At 41.8% G+C, this 14,491-nt stretch overlaps 1 protein-coding gene across 1 annotated transcript in view; it reads right to left on the bottom strand.

Annotated features, from left to right (window-relative positions):
• VPS50 (VPS50 EARP/GARPII complex subunit) overlaps positions 1 to 14,491 on the bottom strand; it is a 122,331-nt gene that overhangs the window by 64,396 nt on the left and 43,444 nt on the right. Inside the window, exons 10-16 of the mRNA XM_015420198.1 lie at positions 10,272 to 10,314; positions 9,979 to 10,077; positions 7,008 to 7,148; positions 5,478 to 5,610; positions 4,457 to 4,548; positions 1,325 to 1,419; positions 173 to 271 (exon numbers count right to left, since the gene is read on the bottom strand). Coding sequence (XP_015275684.1) covers positions 173 to 271; positions 1,325 to 1,419; positions 4,457 to 4,548; positions 5,478 to 5,610; positions 7,008 to 7,148; positions 9,979 to 10,077; positions 10,272 to 10,314 — 702 coding nt within the window. The remainder of the gene's footprint in view (positions 1 to 172; positions 272 to 1,324; positions 1,420 to 4,456; positions 4,549 to 5,477; positions 5,611 to 7,007; positions 7,149 to 9,978; positions 10,078 to 10,271; positions 10,315 to 14,491) is intronic.

Genomic DNA, 14,491 nt, shown 5'->3' with positions numbered 1-14,491 from the left:
ATGAGAACAATGAATTTACAACAACAAAATAGACTCCAATAGCTCCTATGCATTTTTTTTCAGAAAAAGATTTATAAAAACACAAGTATCATTTTTTTTTTTACAATAAAAAGGTTATAATCATAAAAGTGAATATAACCATGCAACGGATCTCCAGTTTGGTAAGCCTTACCTGTGATAGTTCTTGAAATAATTAACACTTTGCTTTCTAACCGATTCTTGCAAAACTTCTGACTTGCTGCCACAGAATTCCTCTCCGACTTGCATCAGCCTATAGGAAATCATTTTTAGGGATATGCTTATTTCAACATACAGAAGTCCAGAACTGCTACAGAAACATTTACTAATGCAGGGACAATTCCCCATCTTCCCTGCATTTATTGCCTTTCTAAACCCACAGAATATAAACCTGTACATAAAGTCTCTCTCTTTCTTATTATGTGCCATCTGTTCATATCAACCAAGAACCAAAAGGCAAAGAGATTTCTAGCCAAGCAATTAAAATATGTAGTACTCTGGGAGTCTATACAGATTCTGCAATCTAATAATGAGTCTGCTTATTTGCACCTCAGGGAAGAAAACGGAAGCACCAAGGCAAAAGTCACAATGAATCCCTGCATTTGGAAGTCAAGGAAAAAGAAAACGTCTGTTCTCATATTTTTTGGCCTGTGAACGTTACTTATACTTTATAGGACATATTGACAAGGCACAATGAACTACAATGCATGCCGTAACAACCACTACTGTAGAGCCACAATACTGTCATCCTGCTGACAAGCCACTCTGATGGTTAATCTTGTAAATTTCCTTGGTTTCAACATCCCATTCATGCAACTCTGGATGCTTTGTTTCTGAAGGACCTTTCACAGTTTTCCCAACAAGTGACAATTTCCAAAAGATCCTAAAGGAAAGCCACAGAAGTCGAGGTTTTAATTGGTCTAGCCAGTGGTGCAGATGTGGCCTGAAGTGACCCTGATACATCTGAAGGGATCTGCATTCTCCTAACATGTGTCATGGGCAAGTTGATCTACAAACCAGGTCAGTCAGAGTATCTGGTCCTAGGCTGGTCTAGTCTTATCAAATTAAATCCTCCTAATTAGTTTGTCTCTCATAACCTGGACCGACCGACCGAACTCTAAGAACTGTTTTGATACTGGAGAAGAAAAAAACCACTACAGTCCACAACTCAGATATTCTGCGTCAAACAGAGTACGGATAATTGAACCAACCTTCGCATACAGCTATTTATCACCTAGCTAAATTCTTAGAAAATACTGTTAGTGTATTGCATGATTTCACCAAATGGATGCCTCTCCCCAAATACCTGCTGATAATATCCAGCACAAAGATGAAATCATCATACTTGAAGTTAGACATGTCAGTCCCCAGCAGATATGTTTTCACTTTCAGCTGAACATCCTATAAAAACACAAACATGTTGAATAACTCCGGAGTATTTAACAAATGCTTTTGTATTGGCCACCCATGATTATATTGCCAATGGGTATGAACAACTGAAACCTTTTAAGAGAGCTTTGTGCTCATCCTTAGCGTGCTCACCTCCAAGCAGAATCCCTGGATGCCGTCCCAAATTTACTGGGATTGCCAGGTTGCGGGCAAAGACTCACTGTGCACGCTGCCCACATACTATCAAGTTGGTTGCAATAAACAGGAGAACAACAGGGGGTAGGAAGGGTAGCCTAGGGAAGCCAAGCCTCCTCCTCACTCTAAGCTAAGAACAACCAGACTCCTTCCTCCACTTCATCTAGTGACTTCACTGAATTCCTGAACTTCTAATCTTAAAAACAAACTTCAGCCCCTCTCACCCTTTTTCTTTTACCCTCTTCCCACATTCCCTAAGCTCTTCTCCTCTTAGGAAGAAAAAGGACGAAACAAGCGGCTGCAGCCAAGAAGATCACCCACTTGCTCCCGCTTGAGACATGAGGGAGGGTTTGAAAGGGATGGTCTCTTTATGGGGAGGAAGGTATGGCAGCAGGTGGGTTGCAAACTGCTTTTGATGACAATAATATTTCATAGGGAGAAATATCTATTTCATTTATATGTTGGTGTGATGGACTGCACTTTTTAAAAGCTTAGAACTGATGTACAAACAGCTGAAGGACTGTGAAGGATTAATTCTTCACAGAAACAGAGAGCCATGAGCGACAGGCTGCTCCAAGCAATCTGACTGCTTAGCATCAGCTGAGCAGAGAGAGACTTTAGAGCTGAATGTCAAGGAGGAGAATTCATTCGGAATTCAGCCCCGACTGAGCAGTTTAACACAGACAGGAGAACTGGGGAAAGTGGGCAAAGACGAGCGGGTAGTTCAACAGAGACTCCCATTTGGGCCAAGGAAAGGGGACAGATCTTCTAGAGAGAGAAGAAAAGTCCCTACCCAGTCAAACAGGGAGTTAGTTCTGAAGAGTGCAGAGATCCCTGGTCTGGTGTGGTTAGAAACTGCCTTTAGAGACCTTAAGAATCAGTTAAAAACTCAAGACAAGTACTGGTGTTTCAAGAGAAGGGGTTTGGGTACTGGAACACTGGAACATAAGAACATAAGGGAAGCCATGTTGGATCAGGCCAATGGCCCATCCAGTCTAATACTCTATGTCACACAGTGGCAAAACCCAGGTGCCATCAGGAGGTCCACCAGCGGTGCCAGGAAAGTTTTAAAGAGTGTACCAGCCTTCTGGAAACCCAAAGAGTTAGAGAATACTCAAAGAAAGTGTGCTGGAGTGTTTAGAAAACACTAGAACAAAAGCCTCTAACATAAAGATTTTAAGTAACGCTGAATAGCTTAAGAAACTCTCATTAGCCTGAAACAAAAGAACTAAAGTCTGTGCATCTACTAGTTTTACCTCAGAGTTATCTTATACTGAGTTACCACAGAAATTTTACCCTTGGTTTCACCTGACCTTTCCCCTCTATGTTGAATAAAATATTTTGTTAATTTGGAATACAAAAACTTCTCAAGTGCCATTTAAGTCACATAAGTTACCATTCCTTCCCTCAGGTTCCTGGGCTGAGCAAACAGCCAAAATATTATACTGTGACAGGATGGAACAGCCAGTATTATTCAGGAAAGAAGAAAACAGACAACTAGGACAGCTCAGTCACAAAACGGAAAGAAAAACAGGAAAATCTTGCCTCTGATGGAGGGAAGTAGACGGGGAGTCATAGTTGGCAAGCTGAATAAAAGCATTAGATTAAAATTCACAGGACAAACTGTAAGTTTCTCCTCAGGAGGACCTGATGTCTCTCAAGCTCACTCCTGCTGGAGGAATCATTGCTACTGGGGGTAGGAGGGGTGGAGGGAAGCAGGGAGCAGATTCTCTGAGGAAGAAGATCAACAGTTGCATGTGGCATCAGTATGCATTTTCCCCTCAGAGACAAAATTCAGCATTGTTGAAGTCCACACACTTTTCTGCCTCAATAATGACAGTTGGACCACCAGCTAATCTTTCTGCACTGACTGCTCAGAGGGCATCACACTTCCCTGCCCACTTTTATAATTATAACAACCCAATGAGGTACGCTGGACTGAAAGAGACTGACTGGAACTCGTGTGTGTGTTGTGTCAAGCCGCTTCTGACTTATGGCAACCCTATGAATTAATGACCTCCAAAATGTCCTATCATTAACAGCCTGGCTCAGATCCTGCAAACTGAGGGCCACAGCTTCCTTGATTGAGTCAATCCATCTCATGTTAGGTCTTCCACTTTTCCTGCTGCCTTCAATTTTTCCTAGTATTATTGTCTTTTCCAGTGACTCTTGTCCTCACATAATGTGACCAAGGCATGGCAACCTCAGTTTAGTCATTTTAGCTTCTGGACTAGGGACACTCAGTGAACTTTATACCTGAGTGGGGATTTGAACCTGGGTTTGTCTGATCCTAGTCTGACATTCTCACCACACTCAATTTTGGCTTTCGGATTTCTATCCCATCTCACACCCTCAAAACAGTATCAGGTTTACAATGTAACAGAACCTCTAACAAGACTGAATTCATCACTTAGGAAAGCAATTTTTAAAGAGTGAAAACAGCATGCTGCCTACAAATATAGCAAGGTGCTGGCTTGACCTTTTAACTCCTAGAGACTATTCTAATGCTTTCATAAGACAAACTGGCAACACCTTCTAAAGAACAAATAATGTGAAGGTATTGCAAATTGCAAATTCATCTTAAAAGGACTGTAGGCAAAACATTGCCTAGGGGGTAAAGGTCACTGCAAGATCTTAGTTTATACGCTTTATGTTATTTTAAGACTGTGTATAATCTGAATGTGTTTTAAATATTCTTTTAAATCCTGTTTATAGAAAATTAAACTGTGCTGCAAAAATAAGTCTAGCTGAGCTGGACACTACAAACACACTTGAAGAATGTATTCCTACTTGGATTTTTAGCACAGAATAAGATAACTATGGGGGGAGCATTTTGCCAGTTCCCAAAACAGACCTGCCATATTCGTGAAAGTCCATGTTCCAATTTCTTTTTCACATAGCTGCGGTCAAAATTGGTCTCTTCGCCACCCATCGTATTGCTTCCATCTGGAAAAGAAATTTAAGTCTTTTTCTTTGAAGCTGCCAGAAAAAAGTAGCTATTTGTTTTTCTTACACAAGCCCAAGTAACGTATTCGCTATGCTCCCCTCATTTACTCTGTGGTTGCAAGGTTTCAAAACTGGAGGGGCACAAGTCCAGTTCTTCAAATGTCATTCATTATCACTCCCTTTCATGCCTTCAGAGTAACAAAACGTTCTAAGAAGTCTCATTCTGACAAAAACAGAAGTATTTATTTTATTTATTAAAACATTTCTAACCCTCTTTTCCTCATGGTTCATACAGGCTAAATGTTTAGCAGGACCAATGAACCAATTAAACTCATAGCAGGAAGATGCTTGCCTTGCAATGTTTTTGTGACTGGCCCCAGTACCTGATAGAAGCTATTTTCTGATTGGCCTTGGCCTTCTATGGCAACCATTTTGTCATGATGCCCATTCTCTATTCTAAAAATTCCAGAAGTGCCCACAGGCTCGACTAGATTGGTTTGGAATATACCAATAGTATAATGCTTCAGTGAACTACTGCTGCTAAATCTCCTGGACTCCTAGAGAAACAAGAGGCTGCCAAAGTAACTGTCAGAGATGAACAGCAAATCCTTTCAAGTCCATTGACTTTAATGGATGGAGAAGGGAGTAATTCTGCTTAGGCCACCACTATAAATCACCTAATTTTCATCCTCTAACCAAAAAACAAAACATCAGAAGCTCACCACAGGAAACAGTATGGAAATTATACATTGACACAAAAAGACTACAATCAAGCCAAATGAGCATTTTTATATAGGGTTCCCTACTGCAAGTCATTCTGCTGTTGACAGATCAAACATACTGGACCCGCCATTCTTCTGTTGAAGGGGAGATTTGGAGTATGTATTTCATTTCAATGTTAATTTCAAATAGCAATAACCATTGCCTACCAGAAGGTGAAGCAGACTCATTGCAATCACATTTCTCGTGCCACTCCATGGTGCGATAGTAACTAAGCATTACCTCCCACAGAGCTTTGCAGAGGTCAGCAAGGCAAGGAATGTAGCTGTCTGATGTAATGTGCTGCAGAACACACAAGAAAAAGAACTCTTGTGTTTTCATTTGCTTTCTAATTCACCAAATGCAGAATTAATAGGGAAACACACACAGAGAGAAAAACACCTAATAAGTAAAACAGACACTCGATACTTCTGAAAAACTCAAAAATGCACAAGCGGCATGCACAGGATAGGTAGAGAGGAGAACACAAAGACAGGGAAACCATTTCTTACCCCTCTTATTCAGGAGCAAAGATACATATGCACACACTTCCAATTTTTGGGGTAGTAATTCCATATTGATTGCAAAGTATAACAACTCAGAAGTAATTTGTTAATTTTGCTTAATTTTAATATATATAATTTTTCAACTAGTATATTGATTGTGGTATAGTCACCCTTTCATGAGCTTCTTTGAACAGGAAGAAGAGAAAGGCTGTTCAGACTGGATTCATATACCATTTATCCCCAACTGTGAGATTTTCCCCATTAATTTTTAAGGGATGAAGTCCACAAGGAAACATGTGGAACAAAGGTCCAGGATGTGCTAAGTTCAGTGAGCCATATAAATCTGGCAAACATAAAAATGGTATCTGTTACATTTTGAAATACTCTGGATTCTGCCCCATAAGCCAAAAAGACAGAATGTCAGGATTGTCTAGACCCAATTACTCAAGTTATCTCTAGAAGTACAGTCTCCTCTCGTGCTATCTGGCCTGCCACTTAAGATTTCCTTCTCAGGCCCTGCTCTCTGTGTCCCCGCCTTCAAAGGTGAAGCAAGTGATGCCTAGAGACAGGCCATTTTCTGTGGTGCCATTTTGCCTCCGGAATGCCCTCCCTCTTGAGGCTCACCTGGCATCTACTTTACTTTCTTTTAGGGCCCAGGCCAAGACATCTTTTTATCCAAGCTTTTACCCAGGGTTTTATCTTATCTGATTTTTAAGGCCATGCTTCTGTTTTATGGATTGTTTTTATGCTGCTTTTGTTCAATGGTTCATTTTTACATTATGGTGATTTTAACTGTAAGCTGCTGAATCCAGGATTTTGAAGAGGTGGCATAGACAAAAAAAAAGCCTAAATAAAGAAATAATAGTTCGAAACCATAGGCTCTCTTCATATATTCCCCTGAAACACACAGATTGCAGATCTTTGCTTTATACTGGCAGGTGGGTGGGCTTTGAATGATAACGTTGCATACTTTGGGCCAAGAGTGGATTAAAAGTATGGACAATAAAAGTTTTAAATGTTCCTGTTAATCTGCAGTCATTTTCAAATCCCTTATTTTTTTCCATATTATACCCATACAGAAGAAATACAGTAGGTGTTCAAGGCAGAATGGGGGTTTACAATTACTTTTAGCAAGGAGTAGGCACATTCAACAATATACATAAAATGTTTCAACCACCATCCATTACTACGTACCATACAGAGGTCCTTGTACTGAAGCTTCTGGAATTTAGTGTCCGTGTTTCCGGCACACAGCTCTACATAACCGAGAACAACCTGGAATACCGTGTTGTGAATGGCCTGAGTAAAGTGCATATGTAGTTGGTCCATGGCTGTCTGATGAAAGGAGGGGGGAAGCAAAATGCATCGTTAAAAAGCCACTTTCCTGCTTCCTGTGCATTGGCCACACTGCATATCTACAGGATTTAGGTACACCACAGATTAACTTCCACTTATAAAAGCAAACAAGTGCTGCTGAGGTCACCAGTCCTAGGGTCACCTAGCCAACCACAATGCATTTATTCTCTCCAGTACAACCGAATGGCTCCCGGGGCTTTCTATGAGAAAAACGTAAAGGGGGCTGCAATCAGTGGGTTGGATCCTACCAGCTTTTCTCCTAGTGAAAGATGGAAGTCAGCGCTTTATGTCCTCAAAAAGGCTCTCATAGGACCCTTACAGATTAAAAACCATAAGAACATAAGAGACGCCAATGTTGGATCAGGCCAAAGGCCCATCCAGTTCAACACTCTGTATCACACAGTGGCCAGAAATACCAGTGCCATCAGGAGGTCCACCAGTGGGGCCAGGACATTAGAAGCCCTCCCACTGTTGACCCCCCCAAGCACCAAGATGACAGAGCATCACTTGCCCCAGAGTCCCTATCTATACCTTGTGGCTAATAGCCACTGATGGACCTCTGCTCCATATGCTTATCTAATTCCCTTTTGAAGACGTCCATGCTTGTAGCCGCCACCACTTCCTGTGGCAGTGAATTCCAAGTGTTAATCACTCTTTGGGGGAAGAAGTACTTCCTTTTATCCATTCTAACCCGACCGCTCAGCAATTTCATGGAGTGCCCACGAGTTCTTGTATTGTGAGAAAGGGAGAAAAGTACCTCTTTCTCTACCTGCTCTTTCCCATGCATAATCTTATAAACCTCAATCATGTCACCCCTCAGTCATCGTTTCTCCAAGCTAAAGAGCCCTAAGCGCCTTAACCTTTCCTCATAGGGAAAGTGTTCCAACCCTTTTATCATTCGAGTTGCCCTTTTCTGCACTTTTTCCAAAGCTATAATATCCTTTTTAAGGTTGTGGTGACCAGAATTGCACACAGTATTCCAAATGAGGTCGCACCATTGATTTATATAGGGGCATTATGATATTGGCTGATCTGTTTTCAATACCCTTCCTAATAATCCCCAGCATAGCACTGGCCTTCTTTATTGCAGTCACACACTGTCTCGACATTTTCAGTGAGTTATCTACTACAACTCCAAGATCTCTCTCTTGATCAGTCTCTGCCAGTTCAGACCCCATCAACGTGTATTTATATTTAGGATTTTTGGCTCCAATGTGCATCACCTTGCACTTGGCCACATTGAACCCCATTTGCCATGTTGACGCCCACTTGCCCATCTTTGACAAATCCCTTTGGAGTGCCTCACAATCCTCACTGGTTTTCACCACCCTGAACAACTTTATATCATCCACAAATTTAGCCACTTCACTGCTTACTACCAACTCCAAATTATTAATGCTGGATGGGGCTGCAATGAGGAGGGAATGCCCATCCTTTTTCTTGAGCCAGCAGAAAAACTGGTAAGATTCAACCAGAGGAGATCTTTGTGGACACTGACAAAAGAACCAGTGTCAGAATTGTGTCTTCTTGAGCAGCCTCTACAGGAGTTAGCAGCTCCCAGCAGACAAAATTATTGAGCACACTGACAAACATCATCTGATTAGGGACAAAATTTTACTGCTGCCCATAGTACCAGGCAGCCAATGCTACTTTGGCAGGAGGACTTAAGATGTACTTTATCAATAGGCCCTGCAAGTTAAACAATACCATCTACAGCTTCAGTTGCAGCAACTTTAACAAGGAAGATGAATGGATGCTAGATGTGCAAGTGGCAGAGTGTATCTCATTCTAGAAAGTACACTGGGTGGGCTTTGCATAAGTTAACAGTCAGCAGCCTTATAGCCAAAAAGATTGAAGATTTCATAATTCAGAAGGAAAACGGGTTGGCTGTAAGTAGATGAACGGCTAGAATATGAAGGATTGTTTCCAGTGTGAAACTGGAGAACCACAAATCCTCTCATGGTCTAGTAAATCCACAATTACTTCTGCCACCAGTGAAAGGCCATTAAAAGTAAAAGAAGGCAGAGACAACTAATTGTAGGAGCAGAGTAAAACTGCAGCGGGTGGCTAGCAAGTTTCTCGTTCATTTGGTCTGACTGCCAGCAGAAGAAATCTTGAGCACTTGCTCACAGATGTATCATCTTTATCAGTCAAATATCACTTCCTAGTCACCCTAAAGTGCCTAAAATAATGTCAGCTATTTTCGTAAGGTAGATCTGTGCATATGAAAACCACAGATAGTGCGGTAAGGATATGCAACTGCTGAAAAATGAAGGATCAATCACATTAAGAAAATGATTGACTAATGTGAGTTGGGTTCCTTTCACATGTTCTAAATATATTTTTCTCCTGCAGTGGATATACAAGACAACTTGAGACCCAGTGACATAGGCTATGTATCTGAAATTTAGTAAAACTAAGAAAGGACCATCACACAGCAGTAAAGCACTTGTATTTGCAGGCTTAATAGTGCCATCCTAAGCAGAGATACACCCTTTTAAGTGCACAGAAGTCACTAGGCTAAGAAAGTTATAACTCTGCTTTAAAGTGCACTGTGAATCACTGAAATCTCCAGTCAGAAGTGAGGGGAAGCCCTTTCTCTGCCTGACACCCCAGAGAACCACTACTAGTCAGACAATACAGTGCTGAGCCAGATAGATCAATGGTGTGACTCTGTATAAAGCAGTTTCATAGACTCATGATTAAATAGTATCAATATTTAGTGCACTCATACATTCTGGTCATCAAAATAATCACAAAGACTAATCCCCTACATATCAACACATGATTTCAAACCAAGTATGCTAACCTGTGTTTTTCCCAGTAGTCTGTAAGCTTGCTGAACCTTGGTATAATGGTTGATATCAAAGTTCTTGCAGATTTTGGAAAGCGCAACATCTAACTGCTCCTAAAAAAAAAAAAAAAAGTGAACACAGTCAAAAAGAACAACTATAATTATATAATATCAAAGTACAATTCATGTTGAAATGTTCACTTTCCTTCCACAACCAAGCAATGCTATATGAATACCTAAAGCAATTCAAAAGTCAAGATGCACTAAAGCATTCCCTTTCTTTAAAAATGCAAATGATGAGCTCTCACCTCAATTTGCTCCAAAGTGTCCTGCAGTTTTGAATTCAATTCACTGCAACAATAAAGTCCAACATTAGAATCTCTCTAAAACCAAGCCAGTAAGTTACATGAGTGCTTCAGGACAAGGTGAATGTTTTAGCACAGCACTTTAATTTGGCAGATCCTTTCAGGGCAATTTTTCCGATAATATACGTGACATTTTATTCTAATAACACAATACTATGACCAGAGACACTTTTTTCTCCAACAGCACTTTCAAAAAGCATTCATTATCATCATCCCTTAAAGTGGAAATATTGCCATTTCAGTAGTGCATTAAACATTTAGAGGAGTCCACATATGAGAACAGGACTGTCAAGTCACAGCTGACATAGTGACCCCGCAGGGTTTTCAAGACAAGAAACTTTCAGAGGTGGTTTGCCATTGCCTGCCTCTGGTGGCTTCCCTACCAAATACTAACCAGGGTTGACCCCACGGCTTTTGAGATCTAACGAGACTGGGCTAGCCTGTGTCATCCTGGAGTCCTTCAGATGCATGTAATTCCTAAAGTCCTATTAATGCCATGAGGAACTAGACTGAGTCCAAAAGAGCAGGTGGCAGCTTCTCACGCAGCCAGTTTCACAATTCAGTGTAAAGCTGGAAGAAACATGATAAACCTGAGTATCTGGCTATTTTTGCACTGGCTACATAAATGTCGGAGCTACGGTGCCTCAAGTGGTTAAGACGCTGAACTGCAGGCTGTGGAAGGTCAGTAGTTCAGCAGTTCAAGACCCGAGTGTGCCGCATGACGGAGTGAGCTCCCGTCTCTAGTTCCAGCTCCTGCCAACCTAACAGTTCGAAAGCAAGAAATTGCAAGTAGATAAATAGGTACCACTTCGGTGGGAAGGTAACAGCGTCCCGTGCGCCTTGGTGTTTAGTCATGCCAGCCAAATGACCACAGAAATGTCTTCGGACAGCGCTGGCTCTTCGGCTTTGAAACTGAGATGAGCACCGCAACCTTAGAGTCGGACTCGACTGGCTTTAGAGCAAGGGAACCTTTACCTTTTTACATAAATGTCAGATGGCTATTATAGTTCAAGGAAGAAACTAAAATTCTCTGGATATTTAAATCAACTAGGTTTTAATTGGGTAACACAAATCATATGCAAGGAATAACTTTTGTGCTCTACTGAATGATGTACATTTCATATATTATTTCAGCTGTCTGAAGCTACATGACACAAATGACTTTTAAAGTAATATGATTAATTGTATATATTTTCTTATATGCACCCTATATATTAGGCTGTTTAGCTGATTTGTTGTACATATATGAATGAATAAATGAACAAAAATTCTCCTTATAAGAAAATCCAAAGGGGCCTACAGAGGAATTTGGTCTAATGGGATATTTTATATTGGTATTATGTTGTTGTATGTCCAAGACTTTGGAATGGGGATAGTACTTATTTATTTAACAATTAATAGAGAAAAGATGACTGAGGGGTGACATGATCGAGGTTTATAAGATTATGCATGGGAAAGAGCAGGTAGAGAAAGAGGTACTTTTCTCCCTTTCTCACAATACAAGAACTCGTGGGCACTCCATGAAACTGCAGAGCGGTCGGGTTAGAACGGATAAAAGGAAGTACTTCTTCGCCCAAAGAGTGATTAATACATGGAATTCACTGCCACAGGAAGTGGTGGCGGCTACAAGCATGGACGGCTTCAAAAGGGAATTAGATAAGCATATGGAGCAGAGGTCCATCAGTGGCTATTAGCCACAAGGTATAGATAGGGGCTCTGGGGCAAGTGATGCTCTGTCTTCTTGGTGCTTGGGGGGGGGGTCAACAGTGGGAGGGCTTCTAATGTCCTGGCCCCACTGGTGGACCTCCTGATGGCACCTGGTATTTTTGGCCACTGTGTGACACAGAGTGTTGGACTGGATGGGCCTTTGGCCTGATCCAACATTGGTGTCTCTTATGTTCTTATGTTCTTAATTTCTACCTCACTTTCCCCAACAGAGACCCAAAGTAGCTTCTCCATTTCCTACAGTTTATTTGAACATCCATACTATGAGGTAGGAGAGAGACAGACAGAGAGATACAGAGAGAGAGCACGCACGCCTGCAACTAGCCTAATGTTACCCAAGATTTCATAGTAGAGCTGAAACATGAGTCTTCTATATTGTAGTCTGACAATCTAACCACTGCACTGCCTCTGTAAAGGGTGGTCTATAAATTAGGGATTAAAAATAGTATACTGGTCTAAGAGAACTTCCTCCGTTTATCTCAGGTCTCAGGCTCCCTACACTGACTTGCAAAAGGTTAAATTAGCACACTTTATGTACATAAACAAAGACTAAAGGTTACAGCCTCCATCATAAACATAGCAGATATTTATATCAACAGAATATAAACACTCGTGTTTATATTCAGGGCATGACACAATTGTAGCCACAGCATTACCACTCACACTGTTGGAAGGCAAAACTGGTTCACGATTGGAAGGAAGAATTACTTCCTCCGATAGTGCGAAGGTGTCTGGCGTACGCTGTCAGTTCATACAGGATGCAAGCTGAAAATATTACATGACTGATGGACAATGCTTGACCCCATTGTTTGGGGCTCTGGCCAGGAGCTCTGCTCTACTTCAGGCAGGTGCCGGCATATGCAAAGTTAATGCAGGCAGAGAACGGGAGCTGGTTATCAGAGGCAGGATGCCAGAGTTTAATAAACAGTGTCCGTAAATTGTATAAGAGTTGTCTAATCAGGCCAAGGTCAGTTTTCCAAAAAGTAAGTCTGATACAGCCTCAGCAGGTCAGTGTCTAAAGGAATGTGTTGAAGGTATGCTGAAGGGCTCTTCCCTCGTATGCTTTGAGCCCTACATCACACCTGCGGTGGCTGCTTCACGTCTCCTCTGGTGATGCTTCTCCTTTCTCTGCAACTGACTGGCAGTGCTGAGCTCTGAGGCATGCTGACCTGTGTCAAGACTGTAATTCCCCTCTACACCTGTGCCGATGTTGCTCTTGCAGTCCTGGGGATCTTGGAGAAGACAGGGCAGCTGGCTGACCCTGAACTGTCAGCTCCGGGCAGGGGGATGAAGCACGCACCTCATCGCCTCCTAACTGGGATTCTTTGTCTGATTGCTCAGCTGCAGCTGGCTGGTGGCTGATAGGCACGGAATCCAGCTGTTCTTCATCAGAGGAGTCAGAGCTGTCTCCAGGGCCTGGCTGTTCCACAACAAGCTTCAGGTTTCGCAGAAATCCCAAGGAAACAATATGCAAGATCCAAATTTGCTTATATTTTAATAAAGCATCAAAGCTTACAGAAATAGCAGGCTAAGCTCCCATCCACTGGGCCTCAAATACACACAGACAGTGAAGCTTGCCAGAATTCAAGACAAAACACATAGGATATAAGATGCTTAGTTTTAGCTGAGTGCCGACTATCAGTCAATAAATGATTAATATGAGCCAGGCCATCTCGCACCTGGCATCTAATGGTAAGAGGAAACAAATCAGGCTTTGCAGATAATGCCTGCTAACAAGCATGAGAGAAATATTATCTTGGGAGCGGCCTGACAGCTGTCTCCTCACAAAACTCAAGGCAACTAAAAGGTTAAGTATCAGCCTGTAACAAAGATAGAGTTACTGAGGTTATACACCAATGATCAGCCTTCTTTAGTAGCTCTAGAAAAAGTAGTTTGAAGGAACAAAGTAGTGAAGTCCATTATTAGGAGAATAAAGATTTTGCTATACACATTAATAATGATTTATAATGGTGGCACGCATCAAATGACCTGCAGTGTTCATGGAACAGGGCTTTCCTGCGTCCCCTTTCAACAACGCCCTACAGAGCCTCCCAAAATGTTGTTCCTGGTATCAGTATTGGAGTTTAGGGAGGCAGGGGGGGAGCAGATGGTGGAAACTACCAAAGTCTCTTCAGAAGACTTAAATGTCCTTAAATCTTGGGAACTGCCCATCTGGATACCTGACACTTAATTTGTTACCTTCTCATTAAAGCAGGATCTACCAGCAAATTTGTCTACAATGGTATTCAGATCAAGAGACGCAACAACTTTTTCCAGTTCCTATGACCATTTAAGAGACTTCGGCAGTGATCGTGGCCTAACCATGTACAGGAGTGGTCAGTGCCCATCAACCCTGCAGGAGAAGACCACTTGGAAGAAAAACCTCTGCATTGCCCATGGATGGACCCATCCAGCCCTGCTCCTGACCAGACAGAGCC

Source organism: Gekko japonicus, unplaced genomic scaffold (assembly GCF_001447785.1).
Source record: "Gekko japonicus isolate JY-2015 unplaced genomic scaffold, Gekko_japonicus_V1.1 scaffold154, whole genome shotgun sequence".
Taxonomy (NCBI): domain Eukaryota; kingdom Metazoa; phylum Chordata; class Lepidosauria; order Squamata; family Gekkonidae; genus Gekko; species Gekko japonicus.
Note: the sequence above shows the minus strand (reverse complement) of the source record. Positions and strands in the feature narration are given on the sequence as shown.